Here is a 21,671-nt window from a genome sequence, read left to right on the forward strand (position 1 = left end):
TTCTAGCCCCCTGGGCCTGGCTGAGATGAGGGGGCGGGGGGGGATCAACCCTGCCACCTGAGTCAACAGCTCCAAACCACACAGCGGGACGAGGAACAGATGAGTGACGTCACATGACAGAGAGAATGGGAGGAGTGAAAAATCAACATGGCAACGATATAAGAGTTCGCCAGGGAGAGAGAGAGAGAAGCAGAAAAAGAGGGGAAGAGCTTTGGAGAAAATGCTAGTGTGTTTTCTTCATGCATGAGTACATATGCATGTATGTGTCCATGTGACTGTGCCAACACAGGATGAGTCATTGCACCCAAATACCCGGTGTGAGTTGTGGTGCCACTCCTTCCCCTGCCCCCACCCCCCAGCATGCTGCTCAGCCTGCTGGTTTGTGTGTGTGTGTGTGTGTGCCGTGCTTACCCTGGCACAATGTGTGGACTGTCAAAATGAGTTCAAGTGGTGTCTCTGTGGGAGAGAGTGAGTGTGGGGGTGTGTTCTTGTGTGTGTGTGCACGCCTGCAATGTGTGATTTGTCATCCTGGTGAGTGCTGCTGGAAAGGGCCTGACTAAGCACACGCACACACACACACAAACATGTACTCACACACACACACACACACACACACACAGACATGTACACAGACACATCCATCTGCATCCCCCTGCACACACAGACACACGCGTGCAATAGGTTTGGGGGGAGGGCAGAGAGAGTCAGAGACAACTGAGAAATGTTATACTATTAACACATTTAACTATTACACTGATTGGCTTCATATTTAACTATAGCTTTGGAACTGTTCTCCTGCCTGAATCAGAATCTAAGAGAGGTGAGAACAAGTTAGAGATGAAAGGAAAAGAGAGAAAGAGAAAGAGAGAAAGAGAAAGAGAGAGAGAGAAAACTGGGTAGGCCACATTCCCCTGGGATTGGCTGGGAGGCTTCTGGTGCATTATGGGTACAAAGCACCCAACAGCAGGGCATCAGCGGTGATTAGCCCAGCGGCGTTGCTACGGCGATGCCGGCGGACAGGTGGGCAATAAACAGGTGTTCATCTACAAGTTACCCCCTGGAGTGTGTGTGTGTGTGTCCATCCATGTGCATGTGTGTGTCCTCACTTGTCTCTGTATGACAGCCAGAGTGTTTTGTGCGTTGTGCAGCAGTTCATCCACAGCTCTGGGGTCTTCTACCTTCTGGTTCTCTCTGAAGGCATCTCTCACCCGCCGCAACGCATAGGTCCTGAAACACACACACCGTCACACACACCTTAGATGTTTTATTTGAATTCCCAAATAACATATGAAGCACAACCACACAGTCACACACAAACGCAAACGAGGAAGAAAAATAAAATGAGGAGAAGACTGGAGAGGAGAGAGAAGAGAGAGGATTAGGCTTTTATCTGGCAGCTAGGGTCTGTGTGAAGCGGACAGGAAGTTCAGCACATTCGAAGATATGTAGATCAAAGGGACTTCCTGTCAGAGCCCTGGGAGGCTCCGCCCTAACAAAGACGAGAGTGATGAGGAGACGTGTGCGTGTGTGTGTGCGTGTGTGTGTAACAGAGAAGAGGCTGCCTGACAGACTCAGATATGGAAGAGAGTTCTGCGTGGGTGTGTGAGTGTGTGTTCGTAGGAATGAGAGGAGGAGAAAGGGAGAAAGGGATGCAGGAGGGATGTAGGGAGGAGAAAGAGAGAGGGGGGGTGGAGGGGAGAGAGGACCAGCTGGAGACAGCTTGTTAGAGCGGTGAGCTGTAGACCAGTGGTCAGACATTCAGCCTGCTCGCTCTGTCACCAACTGATTCATGCAAGACAAGAAGCTAGTTTCAATGTGTGTGTATGTGTGTGCGTATATGAGCCCCATGTGTGTGTGTGTGCTTGGAAAGAGCAGGCTGACTAACCATGTCTCCCATCTGCCTCCTCTGTCCCAGCTAACAGAATAGAGATGGAGGGATCAAGCCAGATTAGACAGGAAGGAGGGATGTGTGTGTGTGTGTGTGCGTGCTGTACTGTAGGCCTTTGTGTGGAGTGTGTGTGTGTGCGTGACAGGAGGGGTGGATGGTGGATGGGGGGCAGTGGAAAGATAAAGTGACATGTGTGTCCCCCTCTCTCTCTTCCTCTTCTCTGAGTCAGCCATCTTGGATCCAACACCAGCAGTGACTCATAGGAGACTGATCTGTAGCCCACGGCAACAAGAGCCCAAGACAGAATGAAGATGTTTACTCATAATGCTCTCACACTAATCACTGTAATCCAAGTATCTTTTTTTCTGGAAGTTTCTGAAGGTCTAAAGACCTACAAAACAAAAGGCACTTAGTTTTTATCTAAATCACTCAGTGATTTACTGGATAGGTCCAAAAGACATTCAACAGGATGAAGAACCATACATCACTTCCTGTGTAACATGGGAACTAGCAAGCTTCCTTCACAGTGGTTCGGTAAACTCAACTTTATCTCAGTGAAGGACACAAGGATTATTCAGATTTAAATGCTGAGTTCTACATTTTGCATGATCATGGTGGTTGGTGAATTATAGATGAACCTATAAATTCATATATTACAAAGCTATTACAGAGCTGTTAAGCATCATTCTGCCTTTCTGATGGACCATACAGTACTGTCGGATGAGTCAAAGCCATGACCTCGTTCAATCACACAAATGAACAGGAACACCTTCCTTCATTTCAATAATTATCCAACAGTACTCATTTGTTTCTGTCAGTTCCTTTTCGGTGTCTGAGAAAAGGGTACCAGAGAGGTATTTCCAGTGACTTCTACAGTACGCGAGTTCTTTCACACAGAGTCGAGTCATACATCTCCCTGAGGAACGATCTGACACGGTGACATCATCAGTGCGAGACGCCCTCCCCTACCACCAGTGGTTAGTAATGCTGGTAATGATGCTGATTATTCCGACGGTGTATAGGTTTCCACACGCTAACGAGGAGCACTTTTAATGAGACTCAGGGCTACGAACTGTATGGCTCGGAGAGAAAAACAACTAATGACTCCTGCGCACATCATACGACCGCGAGCACGCGCACGCACGCAGCCGAAATGACATCCGTGTCAACCCACATCAAGGGTGTTGTCGTCAGGCAAAGTGAGACTGAGGATCAGGGTGAGCTGTGGAGTTTAGAGGCTGTTTGAAGACTAAGTGTCAGTGGGTAGCCCACCAGGGGCCCGCAGGTTCCCACAGGCCTGACAGGGCTAAATACAGACCCAAGCACCCTTCCAAGACCTCCCCATTTGATCCCAACAGCTCAACGCATTTGCAGAAAAGAGGGAGGAGTGACGGGGTCAGGGGAGGGGATGGAGGGGAGTTAGAGAGAAATACAGAAACGGGTAGAGAGAAAGATGGGGGGGAGAGAGAGAGAGCAAAAGAGGGAGGGAAAGTGGGAGAGAGAGAGAAAGAGGGAGAGAGAGAGAAAGAGGGAGAGAGACTTCACAGGGAATTCTCCATGAGCCTGGGTTCCGTGATCACTAATTCATCAGAGATTTGTCAGGCTCCCGCTGACAGACCCGTGTCTTTGTGACTAAGAGGAGATCTGCGCACAGACACGCCCTACGTCGTCAGAGAGAGACGGGGGCAGGCAGGGAGGGTTACTGCTACGTAAGAGATGCCCTACTTGTGTCTGATCAGGCTGGTAAGAGACTGCAGCAACACTGGGGTGCATAAACGAGCGCTGCTCCTTTCACACAGACAGAACACACTGACAGCTTCCCACATCCTCTCCCTCTCCACCCTTCCCACTCTGTCCTCTGTTCCTCTCCCACTCTTGTTCCTGTCTTCTCCATCCTCGTAGAATACCAGTCACCATCCTCACTGTCTTCTCTCTGTCCCTGTTCTATGCTTCTCAGAGAATCTTTATTCTTCCTTTCTGAGTCCTTCCCCCACGCCCTCTCTCCTGCCTCATCTCCTACTGAACACCACGGCATGTTCTTCCACTTCTCTGCCCTACTCTCTCCATCTAGTCTACCTGCTGCTCACTCAGACCGTCGAGCATTCTCCTCTTTCTGAATCTTTCGTTCTTTTCCATCTTCCTCTGTGCTATATCTGTCTGCACAACTCACCCTGCCTCCTTCATCTTCCCCTCCCTCTTCGCTCTCGCACTCCTCCATCTTCTTCACTTCTCACTCGTTCATTCTCTCCTCCTTCCTCTCTCCTCTGTACTCCTCCTTCCTCTCTGCTCTTTCCTCCTCTCTCTCCTCCTTCCTCTCTGCTCGCTCCTCCTCTCTCTCCTCCTTCCTCTCTGCTCTCTCCTCCTCTCTCTCCTCCTTCCTCTCTGCTCTTTCCTCCTCTCCTCCTTCCTATCTGCTCTCTCCTCCTCTCTCTCCTCCTTCCTCTCTGCTCTCTCCTCCTCTCTCTCCTCCTTCCTCTCTGCTCGCTCCTCCTCTCCTCCTTCCTCCTTCCTCTCTGCTCTCTCCTCCTCTCTCTCCTCCTTCCTCTCTGCCTGCTCCTCCTCTCTCTCCTCCTTCCTCTCTGCTCGCTCCTCCTCTCTCTCCTCCTTCCTCTCTGCTCGCTCCTCCTCTCTCTCCTCCTTCCTCTCTGCTCTCTCCTCCTCTCTCCTCCTTCCTCTCTGCTCGCTCCTCCTCTCTCTCCTCCTTCCTCTCCGCTCTCTCCTCCTTCCTCTCTGCTCTCTCCTCCTCTCTCTCCTCCTTCCTCTCTGCTCGCTCCTCCTCTCTCTCCTCCTTCCTCTCTGCTCTCTCCTCCTCTCTCTCCTCCTTCCTCTCTGCTCCCACCTCCTCTCTCTCCTCCTTCCTCTCTGCTCTCTCCTCCTCTCTCTTCCTTCCTCTCTGCTCTTTCCTCCTCTCCCAAAAGTCCTATTGCCTCTGGTGGAGGTTTAGCCTGAGGGCAACAGCTCTCTTCTCTTCAATGTCCCTTGCTTACTTCCTGCTCTCCTCAACCTCTCTTCCAGTTCTGAAGTATTGTTGTCTCTCTGTAGCCTCTGGTGGAGGTCTCGCCCAGGGGAACTGCACTATCCCTGCTTTAAGCTCCAACCAAGACATGGAGCGGCCATCTTTACACTCTGATACAGGGTAATGTGTCACTTCCCCTTCTTTCAGGAAAGGTGGAGAAAAAATGAGAGGAATAAAACGGGAAGGAAATAGGTAACAAGTGGAGAGAGTGAGAGGACAAGACAAGACGAATGAAGGAGAGACAACCATGGCTTTTTCTCTCTGGTTTAAATTAATGATCAAGAAAGGTTCTAGATGACCCTAACCAACAAATAGGGCGACCATAACAAAACAATAAACAAACAAAGAAAAAAACGTTCAGGGTTTGTATTCAGTGTATTAGGACATGATACGTCTAACGATGCAATATTCATGATTATAACAACACTTACCTGAATCAACTCTTGCAGCTAAGATACAGTTTAATTGTAACGTTTACAATCTCACGGCTAATTAACGTTTAATCATAATGACAATGGTACTTAGATTAAGTTAATACTACGTCAGATCAAGGTGGGCAATTTGGACCTGCATTTCATTGATCTTCTCAGAATATAATTGGTATTAAATATTTTGTGTGCATTGCTATCGAAGCTGCAAGTGACATCCAAATTAATAGTAAGGTAATCTAAACGTTTAGGCGTTGCAGTCAATTGCAGTAAAAATAAGGAATTTCACACAATGTAAAATCTTCCGTGAATGACTGTGTTATTGTGAACTACACTATAACGTTACCTAATGAGAAGCGTGGCTTGATAGCTGAACCTTCAGACAACTGTAAACTTATAGAAGCGGCTGCTCATGTAAACAGGAGATGCGAAGTCTCATGGTGACGGTTTAGAGTAACAACAACGTCTGAAAATCAATTATTTGACCTAGTCTGAATGACATCATGTTAGAATGTATTTACCTGTAGTTGTATGAAGGGAATTTCTTGCTTTCTTTCAATAACAAGCGGTACAGGGACAGCACTTGTATTCTCGTGGACGTTGACATGTTGCAAACAAGGCGGCGACCTTCGAGATCAGGACCCTTAAGAAAGAGTGTTTAGACAGCGCCGGTACCAAAGTACTTACAAAATCCTACATTTTGTCCATAGTTTTCACCTATGTTTTGTAAAGCAGAATTAAAATAACACTGCCTGTATACTATAAACTTAAATTCTGACGTTTGTCTTGAAATACTAATATATATTTTATAATTTTACAGGCATATCTTTGGAGCTCTCAAAACTACCCTGCTCTCAGTTGTGACAGTACCGCTAAGTAAGGTGAGTGCTTTGCAGCTCTTTTTTAGCTGTATTTAATGTCACTGTTGTGTAATTCATCGAATGAATTACATATTTTTACATATGGCGAACAGTACATTTTAGCTGCCGGTAACGTATTAAGGCATTATGATGCCCCACAAGGTCGTTTCAGCCAAGCAAAGATAGCACCCCATGGTTCTTCGGGAGGGTAGGGATCTTCAAACATGTCCGTAGCTTGTTCTTAGTAAGACTTACTAAAAGTAAGAGTCTTACTTTTGAAGTTGGTTACACATCCTAATGACAGGCATTCATCAAAATGCAGGAGCACATCCACCAGCACACCGTTTACTAATAACACGTAGATTAAGACATTGCTGGATAACCTCCACGACCTTTATGGTATTGGTTATCTAACAATAAGAGCTCAACTGTTTGGAAATGAAGTAGTTCTACTTCTGGTAGTGATAGTACTTGTCCTCAATTAAATCCCAAACTTGAGATCTGCGCCGAGCACAAAGGTGACATTTCGTTGCTCGACATATAACTCACTTTGTAGTCACTTTTGCATGTAGGCTTCTACGAAACTTTAGTAGTCCTACAGGGAAACAAAATGCAATAAAATAGATGTCGCATGAAATGAGATATCTCAACGACATTGAAATATTTATTTGGCTTGTACACGATTAAACTCGTGTAGAGCCAAGTTTGTTCTTAGCTGCAACAAGCACAGCAGTTTAGAATGCTACAGCCACGTAGACCAAACCGTTTATCATTCATTCCGTGACATTTCAGTGAAGTGAAAGAGGAGGAATAGAAGGGGACGCGGTGTTGTCGCATCAGTAGCCTCGTTCAGATGGAAAAGTCGATCAGAACATCACCTAGCCTACGGCTCTGGCTGTGTTCATGAATGCGGTCTGGTCCGCCCATGTCCAGGTGAGGTGCAGATGTGTTTTGGTTCTGGACTTTGTCCTGGTATACAGCGTTGTGTCATGGGGATCAATTGATTTATTTTATAGATGATGTACTTGACTGATTAAGGGATGATGTGTGTGGGGGAATGGGAGGGGGTAGTTAAGCATTTTAGCAGGTTCCAGAGAAGGTCACAGTCACAACCTGTTTACTGATACCCTGCCTCTCACTGAAAAGGTCAGCAGTGCGTGTGTGTGTGTCTGTCTGTGTCAGTTCCCTGTTTGTTTGTGTGTGTTGTGCTTAAAGGGGTCAATGGAGTCAATTGATTCATCTCACACATTGGTCTAATTAAGACTGGTGAGCTGTGAGGTTCAGTTTAAGATGTCACATGGATGTAATAGTCTATTGTGACAGTGTGTGTATGTGTGTGGCAGTTGTAGTAGTGACTGATGACAGAGCTGCTAGACACCATGGTCAATACAGAGCGTTCCAGTTGGAGTGTGTTCCCAGACTGCTCAGTATGGTTTAGATGTGGAGGGTGGTGAGCAGCTAGTCTGTTACTGTATCAGAATCAGAATGGGTATTTCCATAGCCTAAGTACAAAAGTTCTAACGTGATACGATTGTAGCCCATATTATTTATTCCCTAACAAGCACTGATAACACACACACACACACACACACACACATCCATACACTCACACACATGCACGCACACACACTTGCACACGCACCAGCATATACACACACATACTCTCTTAGGAGCCGCCCTCATGTTGCTCCAGAGGGCGTTAAAGTTTGTTGGTTCTTTGGTCTTCTCTCCTCTATGGATCAGTGTGTGCATGCAGTGTGTACATGCAGCGTGTACATGCAGTTTGTGCATGCAGTTTGTACACACGTATGGGTGGACTTATACTCTTGTGCTGCTTTCTATGGCTAGCCTGTCGAAACCGCACTCTCATCTGACATCCTGCTGTGACACCACAAGCTCTGTACACCCTCTTTCTTTCTTTCTCTCTGTCTCTCTTTCTCTCTCTCCTCTATATTTCTCTCTCTCCGTCTTTATTTCTTTCACTCTGTAACCGGCTCCCTCTTATCTTTGTATCTCCCTCTTAGTTTTTCTCTACCTCACCACCCTTCTCTATTCCTATCTGTCTCTTTCAATCTTTCTTTCTCCTGTTTATCTCTCTCTTTTTCTCCTCGCTCTCTGCTGTCAGGTTAGTATCCGGTCATCTAACTCATTTTTGGGTGACTGCACTCCTATCCTCTTTATAAATCTTCTCTCCCTCCAATTCTCTGCTTCTCTTCCTCTTTTCCTCTCCTCCTTACTCTCTCTTTCCCTCCTCTCTTTCTCTCTGCCTGACAGAACAAGCCCTTTCATCCCATTGATCTTGTCTTCTGTGCAGGAGCCTGGAACAACACGGCTTAGGGGTCCGCCTGCGACCCTGCCTCCTCCAATCCTCCTCTTCCTGCACGTTCTCCTCCCTCCTCCCCCTCCGCCTCCCCTTCCCATCCTTCCTCCTCTTCCTCTTTTCCTCTTCGTCGACCTCTTCCCTCATAGAGTAGGTCGATCGACGACATGACCCAGCCTCCTGTTTGGCTGAGTTCAACATTGCGTTGTTGTTGTTAGAATCAGAATTTAATGTAGTTTACTAGCGGACTCGAGTCTTACCTGAATACTGCCATTGTCCACCAGCTGTAGGCTGCACTGATCATGCCCCCAGTGAGGGGGAGGGAGCAAGAGTGACTGAGCATCAGAGAAAAATGAGAGGGGGAGATGTGGTTTATTAGTTGGTTTCAGTCTCTTAGCAGAAATTAAACAAGTTCGTCTTCACTGGCTGGTAGCCTCTGGGTCTGCATCACTCAAAGGGGAGGGGGGAGGACATAGAGGAGCAGAGAGGAATAATAGAGAAGAGAGAGGGGATGGGGGGGCGTAGTGGGATGAAAAAAAAGGGACAGAGATAGGGGAGTGAGAAGAGTGTGTGTGTGAGAGAGAGACACGAACAAACCATGGTCTCTTATGAACCCAGCCACTCTATCTAAATGAGGATTGATCCTGCCTGCTGCACCACCATCTGCTGAGGCGGGCGTCAGGGACGCACAGGCAGCCAAAACAAGTGGACTCCAATAGCAGCTGAGTCCTCTAGCCGAGACCTCACTTCATTCTCCTGGGCAAAAACAGTGCAGCACTTAACCAATCACTGACTTGCCTCCTGAACTCCTTCCCTCGATCCCTCCCTCAATCTCTCACTCCCTGTTTTCAGCTACCTTTTTCCTCTCAGCCACTCGTCCCCCTCTCCTCTTCCACCTTCGCTCCAATTCTCCCATCCTCCCTTCCTCCCGCCACCGAAATTAAGCAAAGAATAACAATTTAGATATAAACAGAGAACCAACTTCTCCCTCTAGCCAGGGATAAAGACCCCCCTCCCCCCCCACACACACACACACACCCTCCAGACCCTACTGTTTCATATAGCTAAGTGAGTAACTCCCACTCTCACCCTCCTACCAATCAATAATTAGCAATTAGCATTGGAGAGCTATTGCCAAGCCATTAGGCTGTGGGTTCAAGTCTTTGTTAGCCTGTTAGCCTGGAGTGGGGGGGGAGGGTGTGCCTCTTTCTCCTGGCTAAACTGGTTTAAATAAGCCTAAATACAAAACTTCCTACCTAGTAACCAGTATAGCAACCATGACAGTTTCCTGCTAGCACACGTAGATATCTCAGGAATTTAAGGTCGGCATAGCGACGGACACGTCCTTGCATCGGAACGGCATTGTGACGTCAGGTAGGACACTATTTGGCCCTATGACACTATTTGGCCTGACAGCCCCACAGTGCACGGAACACCTGTGGGGCTGTACTGAACAAGCTCTGTTGCCGTGGTGACGTGTGACCCGCATTATGACCTGGCCTATTATGGTCTGTCCTAGCCCTACCACCACCTGGGGCCAGGGGCACTAAGACCAGGCGAGGAAGCTGCAGATACTGTTCGAGTACAGACAGACTCGCTGATCCTTATGGTACCTCTGTATCCATGACAAATGTACCTGGGTTGGTGTTTTGAACTGCTGGTGTTATTGCTTGGCGTTATTGCAGCAATTTAGCTGTGCACAACGGTCTGCTAACATGGCTATCAGTGGACAAACTAGAATGTTGAATGTATGTATACATTATCAATACTCCATAGCCTATAGACTGAGCACAAGCCACAAACACACACACACATCCTGTTCATGTAGTAACAAAATTACACTGTTAGAATTGCAAGTAGCTATGCCGTCTTGGCACTTTGAGAGCCTTAGTCAATTTTGTGTGTGTGTGTGTGAGAATACATGTGTGCGTATCTGCTGCCTGCCTTTGGGTGTGTGTGTGAGAAAGAGAGTTCCTGGCCTCTGCAGTGGAGAGAGGACAGTGGTGATTCCATTAGGCCAATTCTGGCTCTCTAATGATAGTGTGTGAGGTTGAAAGCATTAGTTTGCCTGACACTTACACAAATTAGCCCCTGTGATAATTGTGGGGAATTGCCAGTGTGTTTTTGAGCTACAGGCCAGCTAGCTAGAACCTGCCTGCTCCAGCCCCCGTAGGATGGTCTGTTAGTTGTTGTATAGTTTTACCTTTAGCTTTTTAGTTTTAGCTTATCATAGATGTAATCTATGTTCTGTGTACTTATATGTTATGTTATGCCAGGTTGCTTTACGTTGTCTTGTCCTAAGAATTTCAGTGCCAATCACAGTGACCCTGTTGTTCTGTGCATCTGACAATATAAGACTTGAACTTGTACTTGAAGGGGTTTGTCTAACATTGTTGAGACGTGGCTCCTAAATTAGAGATAGGTAAGTGTGTGTGTGTGTGTTTGAGGGAGGGCTGCAGGTTTTCATAACATGCTTCGTGTCCTGTCTCATATCACCCCTCTCTGCTTTCTGGTTACTCAGCCTCTCTGGTGTGGTGACCAGCCTGTGTGTGTGTGTGTGGGATTGTGTATGTGTCTGTGTGTGTGTTCTCCATCCATCTGTTCATTAAAGCTCTTCCTGTACCTGCTGGGTTCCCAGAATCAGGCCCTGCTCACACACACACACACACACACACACACACAGTCTTAAGGTGAGATGAAGCTGGGTGTGTGAGGAATGCCGTGGGTCATGAAAGGGAGATTTGGAGAGAAATAAAAGAAGGAAGAGACTGGAGCTTCCCTCTGACTTTGATTAGAGAAATCTGACAATGTGATAGAACACGTCTCTGAGCCTGTTGAAGCCTTCCCTGTGGTGTGTGTGTGTGGGGGGGGGGGGGGGGGGGGGAGTATTCTGTTTAGCCATCTACAGTTTTTGAAAATTGTACCGGGGAGAAGAGGGCCAGTTAAACTTTCTCCAAAGAATTACATATTAATATATCTATTTGTGTGTGTGTGTGTTTGCACGTACGGTCTGTTGACACACGTGTAGACAAAAACTGACCTGTGACGCACCTAGCTTAGTCAGCCTTTTTCCAGTCCTCTCAACTTCTACAGTGAAGATTCTACTGTTTTATATGCCCTGTGGTTATTGAAGAGAAAAGAAGAAAGATAAAGGTAGTGTGAGAGAGAGGGGGTACTGTAAAGGGAGGAGAGAGGTAGAGATATTGTAAAGGTAGAGAGATAATGGGAGAGAGATAAAGAGAGAGAGAGATAATGGGAGAGAGAGAGAAACTGTAACGGGAGAGAGAGGAATAGACAAAGGGAGAGAGATAATGGGAGAGAGAGATAAAGGGAGAGAGATAAGGGGAGAGAGGGGGTGGGATGGGAGTGTGCTGGACTGTTCCTGTATTTCCTCATATTCATCCGTCTGGCTGATTTGACAGCAGGGACTGCAGAGGAGTAGAGAGCGTATTAAACGCTGAACTCGACCGTGTCTGATTGATCCAGCTAGAGTCTGATATCTCCCTGAAGATCGAGTCCTGAACGCCAATCAATAAGTCTTATTCTAGAGGAAACACTCTTCTGCTGTGTCTTCTGTCTTTCAGCACTTTAATCTGGCTCTTTAAATCACCCAGCAGCACAGGGTGTGACCCAAACACCTGCTGGTCAGGGTGCCTGTGGCCTCTGGACTCACTGAGTTACACACACACACACTCTCAACTCCTGGTTGTATTCCCACAGACAAGCCAGTTGTTCAATGAAAGGCCTACTGCAAACTGCTCTGCCCCCTAGACTCTACAGACCGTGTATGTGTGTTTGTATATATGTGTGTGTGTGTGTCTGGGTGTGTGTGTCTGGGTGTGTGTGTGATGCTGCTGAGTAGTGACACACGGTGAGGAGGAACAGAGTGAATATATGGGCCCAGTAGTGACGGCAGAAGGATTGCAGCCTCGGCACATTTCTCATACGGCCATAAAAATGTACCCTGTTAGTGCCACTACCCCCTCTCCTCTCCTCCTTCTCTCTCCTTCTCCCCTTCCCTCTCCTCTTCTCTTCCCCTCTCCTCCTCTCCTCCCCTATCCTCTCCTCTCCTGGTTGGAGACAGCGACAAGTGAAGGTGTTAGTATCAAGTAGAATAATTGAAGTATATTAGAAAATGGGCTGAAATACAAATTTATCGAAGATTGTTCTGTAAGCCTCTGAGAGTGTGTGGGTGTCATGGCAACGTGACCGCTTGGCCAGGCCAAGACTGCAGGGAAGGAGTTCTAAAACAAGCTTATGGCAGTAGGACTGTGATTGGTTGCGCGCATGCTTACAGGAAAGCTAACAGGAAGCAGAGCGCGAGGGGCAGGAAGGAGAGGGACACTGGTGGGTGCGGGGGCGGGGCACGGAGATACCCCTTCACGATGGTGAACCTGCCAGGTTGGGGGGGGGGGGGGGGCAGGGGGAGCGGGACCAGGGAGGTGAAGAGGGAGAGTGAGGGAGAAAGAGAATGAGAGAGAGAACACCTGTTCCTCTCTAGTCTCAGGGTTGCCCTGGCCCCAGGCCCAGAGTGACCTCTCTTCACAGGTGCCATGACAACGCCAGACCTCCTCCTACACTTTCTACTTCCTGTTCAGGCTGCCAGCTGGTCCACCCACTTCATCAGTGTGGGTGTGTGTGTGTGTGGCTGTGTGTGTGGCTGTGTGTGTGTGTGTGTGGCTGTGTGCGTGTGTGTGGGCCTTATCTTTCTGTTTATAATGCCATCCATTCCCAATATTACAAAGTTGAACATGAGCCTCACAGAGCTAAGAGCTTCCTGGATTACAGCAGGTAATCCACTTTGCTGCAATACCCCTGCAATGCTACACCCTTTGTCTTTAGAATGTCCCTGTAAAGATGAAGGGTGTGTGTGTTAGTGTGTGTGTGTGTGTGTGTGTGTGTGCGGGGACTATAAGAGTATTATTTTAAATGTCTCATCTTTTTATACCATGTGTGTCTATCCTCACATGACATGGGGTTTGGGAGAGAACAGTGTGAGAGAGGAGACAATAGAAATGAGGGATGAAAAGCTACCTCCTTTTCTGTCCTCTGGTCTCCTTCAGGGTGAGAGAGGGAAGAAAGGATGGAGGGAAGCATAGGTGGAAGGGTAAATATTTGATAGATATATAGATGGCCTGTGTGAGCCAGGGATTCATGCTCCTCTCCTCTCTCCCTTCTCTTCTTTTCTCTCATCCTCTCTCTCCTTTAGAGTACAAGAGTCTATAATTGTAAGGTGAAAAAGTGGGAATGTGTCACAGAAGGAGAGAGAGAGGGTAAGAGAAGGAGGGAGAGAGAATGAGAAGGAGGGGAATAGATGTTCACACTGAGTTGATTCAATTAACTTGTTCTCATATAATTCCGCCCTCTCATCTCCAGTTCATCATAATAGCACTGATCCTATATTTAATGTGCTCTCTGTCTAAATTAGATCTCAGAGGACAGAGTGAGGGCATGTGTGTGTGTGCACACTACCCACAAGCGTGTGTGTGTGTGTGTGGGTGTGGATATGTCAAATTCTGTAAAGGTTCAGATCCCACCAGTAAAGTAGTTTCAGCCATGTTGCTGATGAAGTCACCTTCCTTTGTCCTACCTTAGGTCCATGGACCAATCATCATGAGGGTACACTGCAGGACCCTCCCCTTGCTCCTCCCCTTCTTGGAATCCTTACCTCGCCATTGGCCGCACCACTGCACCCAAGCCAATGGCAACCTGGCCTCCCATAGACTCTTACCATTCTGCCGCCACTTCACCACTGACAGATCCGCCCCTCAGCCTCTGATTGGCCCAGAGTCCGTGGAGGTGTTAGGCCACGCCCACCCACGGGACGACTTCACCAATGTGACCCCCAAGATCCTTTCCAAGGTCGGACGCAACCTGCACAACCAGTCACATCATCCATTATGGCTGATCAAAGAGCGAATCAAAACCCACTTCTACTCCGTCTACACCGCTCACCGTGGAAACCCGCTGTTCAGCGTCTATGACAACCTGAGTCCCGTGGTAACGGTGGAACAGAACTTCGACAGCCTGTTGATCCAAGCCAACCACCCGAGCAGGAAAAGAGGCGACAACTACTACCTCAACAGGTGTTCCATTCATTACCTCACTCATTCACTCAGTCACAGATTCATCCAGTCGTCCTTTCATTCATTAACTCACTCATTAGTTTATAAGACAACAAATGGGGGGTTTCATGGTGGTTTGGTGCAAAGCCTCCAAAGAAAGGACATCAAGATGATCACCCTGTATTGTGACGATGCTATCAGTTTCCTTATAAGCAGTTTGCTGTTTATTCATTCATTTATTCATTCATTTATTTGTTCATGAATTCACTAATTCCCCCACTCCCTCATTCATTCATTCATTCATTCACCCATTGACTGAATGTGGTCCTTTGGTCTGTGCCTGCTGTCCCCCAGGGGCACCATGCTGCGCGCCCACACGTCTGCCCACCAGAGGGAGCTGGTGAGGTCTGGGCTGGATGCCTTCCTGGTGGTAGGGGACGTGTACCGCCGGGACGAGATCGACGGCAGCCACTACCCGGTGTTTCACCAGATGGAGGGGGTCAGGCTGTTCTCCAACCATGAGGTCAGAGGTCATACAGCCCTTCTCTGTTCTCTCTCTGATCTATCTTATTCTTTCTTTCCGTGTCTTTCATTTGTGTCTTCTACTGGTGTCTGTTCTGTGTATTTGATCCTTCTCAATGATGCCCAGTGTTGTTAACGTGCAATAAGGTGTGTCTCTCTGTGTGAGATGATATCATGTGATGACGGCATGTGTTGTGTCTCTGTGTGGTAGCTGTTTGCACGTGTGCAGAGTGGGGAGGACCTGTCCCTGTTTGAGAGGGGGGGGCGGAGGACCCCCCAGAAGCAGGAGAGACACACGCTGGAGGCCGTCAAGCTGGTGGAGTTTCACCTGAAGCAGACCCTCACACACCTGATCAAACACCTGTTTGGAGAAGGTAGGGAGCTGTGGGCTGGTATGAAATAGTGGGCATACCTGTCAATTTACCCAGCAGCCCTGCCTCCCCGTGCCACCCCCCGCCCGAGTCTCATAGCAGGTCTCTCTCTCCTCTTCTCCCGTCTTCATCCCTCTCTCCTCTCCTCCTCCAGAGCTCAAGATCAGGTGGGTAGACTGCTACTTTCCTTTCACTCATCCCTCGTTTGAGATGGAGGTGCGTTTCCAAGGCGACTGGCTCGAGGTTTTGGGCTGCGGGGTGATGGAGCAGGAGCTGGTGGACTCAGGTAGCGTAGCGCGTTCGCACATGGTCAGACACATACACACACACGCTAGTGTGTTCTCCGCGTCAGTGTAGACAAGGTACTTAGCTTGCAGTTCTGCTCTTGAACAAAGCTGTGTGGACGCGCTTGAACAAACATCCACTTGTACCGATCAATAAAACATGAAATGGACGCCATGTTCACTTCCCTTGACAAAAAGCAAATGAGCCCCTCAGATTAGTCGGACACTTTTCCAGATATGCGCGTGTGTGTGTAGGTTATTTGTAGTTGATGTGCTGGTGTCGTCAGGGTCAAACAGATCCCTACCTTTGCATCTCTGTACCGTTCCTGCAGTTCCTACCACAGCCAGGAGATGGAGGGGGAGGCGAGGAGGGGAAGGAGAGGCCAGGGTTTGGTACAGTATTAGGGGAGGGGAAGGAGAGGCCAGAGGGTTTCTTTTGGAACATGCCTACACACTGAGAGGCACCGTGGTGTTTAGATGCCCTCAATAATTCAACACCCCCTGTATCTTTCCCTCTCCCTTTATAACTCTCCCCTTTCTCTATGCTCTCTCTTTCTCCCTCTCTCTTTCTTTCTTTCTCTGTCTCTGGGTTAATCATCCCTAACTATTTTTTCTCTTCATCCATTTATCCAATCCTCTCTTCCATTTTATTTTCTCACCAACCTGCAAGACTGCAGTGGAGTTGTGGAGTGTGTGTGTTTGTGTTAAGGATGTGAAGGTTTAAATCTGTTACGGTGTTGGCGATGCGTGAGGCCTTTTCTAAAATAGTTTAGATTTTAGGGCAAATATAGAGAGAATGAAAAGGAGGGGCTAGAGGGCTAGAGAAGGGGGAGGAAGAGAAACTAATATCCATCTTGTTTTCCTGTGTGTTTTTCTTCATGTTGGTGTCTGATGTGACAGGTGTGCTCTGGTGCTAACAGTTACTTCATTATAGGCTGACGCCTAGCTCAACAAGCTTAACCATGGATGACAGCCCACACACAACCACACACACACAACCACACACACACAACCACACACACTCACAGATTCTGGGTCCAAACACACAGAACTACACACACTCCTCAGACTCAGAACCTGTGTGTGTGTGAATGTGAATGGGTGAGTGTTTGTGTGTGTGTGTGTGTGTGTGTGTGTGTGTGTGTGTGTGTGTGTGTGTGTGTGTGTGTGCGTAATGACAGTAGTCGTATAATGCAGTAAAAGTTGATTATATATCAATAGAGGTATCCCTCTGCCCTTGGGCTCTACTGCAATGCTCTTGAAAGACATTATGTGGAAAAGAAGACTCTTCCCTCAGATTACATACATACACACACACTCTTGTCTCTCTCATTCTCAACTCTGGTATCTCCTCTCTTCTCCTGGTCTCTCTTCTCCCCTTCTCCCCCCCTCTTTCCCCTCCTCTCTCCCCATCTCTTCTCCCCTCCTCTCTGCCCCTCTCCTCCTTTCTCCTTTATTTTCTCCTCTCCACTGCAGCAGATCAGTGTGGCTCCGTTTCCAAGGCAACCACTCATTCCTGTCACACACACCCCACCCGCTCTCTCTTTTTCTCACACACACACACACACACGAACACTTACACACTCGCTCAATCCCCCTTTTCCTTTTGAAGCGGGGAGACAATAGGGCGAAAGAGAGGGAGGGGAGGGAAAGGGGGCTAAAATAAACGTGTGGCAGGATTCCCTCCAGACAGGACCAGCAACAGGGACACAAGTGTGTGTGTGTGTGTGTGTGTGGAGGGGAGTGGAGTGGGGAACAGGGAAGAGGTCCAAGGGGGTGAGAATGAGAAGCTGAGAAGGGAGGTGAGATAAGGGGGAGGAATATGAGGTGAGGAGGCATGGTGTGAGGAAGAAGAAGAGGAGGGGGGTGGGGGGTCAAACAGCAGGAGGGGAGGAGACAAGTTGGGGGGGGGGGGGGGGTTATAACCCCCTAAGGCGTGACCACCATATGTGAAGCGTGGAAGAAGTGTGCCAGGGGCAGGATTGACAGGATTAGAGAGGAGGGAGTGAGGGATTAGGAGGGTGGGTGGGAGGGAGAGCGAAAGACAGGAAGGACAAATGCAGATGGGGAGAGAAGGAAAGAAAGAAAGACCGTGATGCTGGGGGGATAGAGGGAAGGAGGGAGGGAAAGACATAGAAAGAGAAAGAGGGGGAAACAATAGATGGAGGGAGTGGGTTGGGAAGAGAGGAAGGTAAAGGGAGGAGAGAGGGAAGGGGGGGGGGTCTCCATTAGTGCTGGCGTTCTACTTAGTTATTCATTAGAGAGTAGCTGTGCGGATTGCCTTCGTCCAGAGACGTGTGTGTATGAGTGTGTGTGCGCGTGCACATGTCCCTGGAGTGTGTCCCCAACACATGGGACCCGGTGTTAATGACGCCTCACGACGCCACGCCTGATTAAGCCCCCCCCCCCCTCCCCCCCCCAGGGCAGGGACGTCCCAAGAGAGGGGGGGGGCCAATGTGATTAAAGTCATGTTGGTGACAATTAACACACACTCAGACACACGCTCTCTCTCTCTAACCCTAACCTGCCAGGGGACCCAGTGAAGCCGTTTAGGGCAGGGGCGGAGGCTGGGGCGGAGGCAGGGGCGGAGGCAGGTTGGAGGCAGGGCGGAGGCAGGGGTGGGGTGGGTGGATCCAGGTGGCACCTTCAATCATAATCCCCCTTCCTGAATAAATCATGTGCACATTTTGACTCCCTTCTCTCCCCCCTCAGACCCCCATTCTTTGTTCTTTTCTCCAAGCCAAGTTTGCTCTCTTCAGCTCTCCATGCTGTCAGAATTCATCATTTAATTTTCTGATGAGTCAACAATTTAAATCAGTTACATGTGCCTCTTTCTCTATATCTATATCTTTCTCTCTATCTGCTGTTTGATCGATGGTATCTATTTTTCTTCCCATCCAATCGGTGTGAAGGAGATGGAGAGAGGGCGATAAGTATTTAAATGTAAGATTCCGTTGATTTTGTTTCATCTAAACTAAGGAAAAGACGAAAAGTTAAGAATTCAAAATGTTTAAAATCCAATTTGAGGAGCATGGATGCGGAGAGAGAGACAGGAGGAGGCGCAGACACCAGTCGGCACTGTGACCTCTCTTGTTTTGTTAAGCTGGTTACTCCGCCCACTCCCTGGCCCCTAACCCCAAAGCAATTGGCAGGCTGCCCCACCTTCCCCCTCACCCGGTCCCTCTCCCGCCCCCCCGCTTCACCCCCAGTCCCAATGGTCCCACTGGAAGCAATCACTGGTGGGAGACAGCTGGTCCCCCCACACACACACACACACACACACATGTATGCACGCGGACACACACACAGTCATACACACGCACACATACATATACACACACGTGCACAAACATACATATACACACAAGTACACACACAGACACGTGCACACAGACACAGACACGCACAGACACACGCACACAGACCCGCACACAGACACGCACACACAGACACACACAGACACGCACACAGACACACGCACAGCAGCACCTCTGGTCTCGGGGGTCGGTGGAGGCCAGAACAAACATTAGTTTGTGCAGTGTTCCATTTCAGCCTGCTGGCTCCTCTGGGCTAGTCACAGTCAGACAGGGAGAGAGAGAGGGACACAAAGTGGAGGGAAAGAGAGAGAGAGATGGGGGTGTGGATGGGGAGGGATGGAGTGAAGACTGGAGGCATTTGCTGTTTAAGATGCTAGAAGAGAAGGTGATAGAGGGATGGGGCGAGGGAGGGAGGGAGGAGTAGAAAGGGAGGTGGGGAACAGAGTGGAGAAGATGAATGGGGAGACAGAGAGAGGAGGAGTTGAGAGAGGAAATCGAAGAAAGAGAAAAAGCTGAAAAAGGAACTAAGTCGAATGAAATGTTTTGTTTGTATGTAAAAAGAGAGAGAGAGGTAGAGCTGAACGGAGAGAAAGAGAGAGCGAGGTAGATGAAGGAATGCAAAGCAATGCCCCCAGGCTCTCCTTATGTAACACGTCATGGAGAATATACCAGAGGTAGTAGGCACTGTGTGCGTGCGTGTGTCTGTGTGAAAGTATTCATCTGATTGTTCTCTCTATCGTTGTTTGTGTGGTGGTGGTTGTTGTTGTTTGTGTGGTGGTTGTTGTTGTTGTTTGTGTGGTGGTTGTTGTTGTTGTTTGTGTGGTGGTTGTTGTTGTTGTTTGTGTGGTGGTTGTTGTTGTTGTTTGTGTGGTGGTGGTTGTTATTGTTTGTGTGGTGGTGGTTGTTGTTGTTTGTGTGGTGGTTGTTGTTGTTGTTTGTGTGGTGGTGGTTGTTGTTGTTTGTGTGGTAGTGGTTGTTGTTGTTTGTGTGGTGGTTGTTGTTGTTGTTTGTGTGGTGGTGGTTGTTGTTGTTTGTGTGGTGGTTGTTGTTGTTGTTTGTGTGGTGGTTGTTGTTATTGTTTGTGTGGTGGTTGTTGTTGTTGTTTGTGTGGTGGTGGTTGTTATTGTTTGTGTGGTGGTGGTTGTTATTGTTTGTGTGGTGGTGGTTGTTGTTGTTTGTGTGGTGGTGGTTGTTGTTGTTTGTGTGGTGGTGGTTGTTATTGTTTGTGTGGTGGTGGTTGTTGTTGTTTGTGTGGTGGTTGTTGTTGTTGGGGGGCTGGTCAGCTTGTGTGGAGTCATGCTCCTGCTGGCGTCAGTCCTTCACATCCTTCTGCCTATGAGGAACAGGTGGTTCATGGTGAATGAACAGAGACTCCATACACACACACAGAGCCATACGGATGACTTCTAAGGACGTCATACACCTCCTGCTGTCATCCAGTGATACATAATAGGGTGTGTGCACATTGTAAGCGTGTGTGTGTGTGTCGAGCACATGAGGCACACAGGTATTGTAGCTTCAGACACATACAAACACATACAGAGAGATACATCAGGCTGTCCGTGTCAGATGATGTCTCTGTATGTCCCTACTGTATGTGTCTTTGTGTGCCAAAAGTGTGTGTGTGTGTACGTGACTATGCATGTCTCTCTCTGCTGACTCAGCTGTCTCTGAATGTGATGTGCATGGTAAACGGCCTGCCTTGTGTAAGTGTGTGTGTGTGCGCACGGGAGAGAGGGTGAGGGTGGGTGTGCGCGTGTGTATGGCTCCTCGCCAGAAATAGTCCGCTGTCCCTGAGGGGGGAGGAGGGGGAGGGGATGGAGAAGGGAGAGTAGGGAAGGAGAAGAGAAGGGGAACGGAGAGAAGAGAGGAAGAGAGAAGCAGTAGAACAGAGGACAGCATCGTCGCTCGGTAACATGCTGCCTTATCACATGAGAACACAACCCTGCCGAGGTTCCCACGTAAAGAAAAATGTTTGTACGTGTGTGTTTACACAACTAATGTCTGTGTTTATTTTCCCAGAGTTTTAAACAGCACCACTTAATGAAGGCATCCTCCAAAGAGTGTGTGTGTGAGACCAGACCAGACTATTAGCTGCTAACGAGCTCTGTTGTTCCTGTGGTTTTCTCATGTGGGCGGGGTCAGATTCAGGGAGCACCTCTGCTCGCCACAACGATGGTTAAACAAAACTCAAACGGTTGTCATGGCGCTTTAATTGAAGGGCTTATTTCCCGAGGAGGTGTGTGGGGGGGGGGGAGGGGGGGGGAGGGGGGGGGTGCTCCGGCAATAACTCTGACACTAGTAGAGGGGAGAGGAGATAGCTCCATAGCAGCCAGACTGTCATGTTGGCTACACAGGCCTATGACAGACTGGTCTTTTGTCTAGCCCTAGGAAATACACACACACACACACACACACACACACAGCCTCTGCTGCAGTGTTCATCCTGGGCTTAGAGGCTTGTGGCCTGGTCCTCCTCAGGGAGACTATAGAGAGACCAGCACTGGGATATTAGCCAGAGACCCAGGTGGTACTGGTGTGTGTGTGTGTGTGTGTGTCTGGCTGTTTGAAATGGACTCTGGTGGAACTGTGTTCTTGTA

General features: G+C 48.5%; 2 protein-coding genes across 3 annotated transcripts; one reads left to right on the forward strand and one right to left on the reverse strand.

Moving 5' to 3' along the window:
- Nucleotides 1-1,028: 1,028 nt before the first annotated feature.
- LOC134016678 (LYR motif-containing protein 4-like) lies at nucleotides 1,029-6,057 on the reverse strand. The gene is made up of 2 exons (XM_062456016.1): nucleotides 5,854-6,057; nucleotides 1,029-1,227 (listed from the first exon to the last, which is right to left on the reverse strand). The coding sequence occupies exons 1-2, from the start codon at nucleotides 5,937-5,939 to the stop codon at nucleotides 1,044-1,046; spliced, it is 270 nt and encodes an 89-aa protein (XP_062312000.1). The 5' UTR covers nucleotides 5,940-6,057; the 3' UTR covers nucleotides 1,029-1,043.
- An 89-nt stretch (nucleotides 6,058-6,146) lies between these two features.
- On the forward strand, nucleotides 6,147-15,842 carry LOC134016677 (phenylalanine--tRNA ligase, mitochondrial-like). Of its 2 annotated transcripts, none has more exons than XM_062456015.1 (5): nucleotides 6,147-6,213; nucleotides 14,108-14,598; nucleotides 14,932-15,100; nucleotides 15,311-15,473; nucleotides 15,625-15,842. In XM_062456015.1, exons 2-5 carry the CDS (start codon nucleotides 14,126-14,128, stop codon nucleotides 15,825-15,827), a joined length of 1,008 nt encoding a protein of 335 aa, XP_062311999.1. In that variant the 5' UTR covers nucleotides 6,147-6,213; nucleotides 14,108-14,125; the 3' UTR covers nucleotides 15,828-15,842. The 2 variants fall into 2 exon arrangements, with proteins under 2 accessions (XP_062311999.1, XP_062311998.1); XM_062456014.1 differs by lacking the exon at nucleotides 6,147-6,213 and adding an exon at nucleotides 7,081-7,125.
- Nucleotides 15,843-21,671: the final 5,829 nt, after the last annotated feature.

This window comes from Osmerus eperlanus, unplaced genomic scaffold (genome assembly GCF_963692335.1).
Source record: "Osmerus eperlanus unplaced genomic scaffold, fOsmEpe2.1 SCAFFOLD_418, whole genome shotgun sequence".
NCBI classification, from domain to species: Eukaryota; Metazoa; Chordata; class Actinopteri; order Osmeriformes; family Osmeridae; genus Osmerus; species Osmerus eperlanus.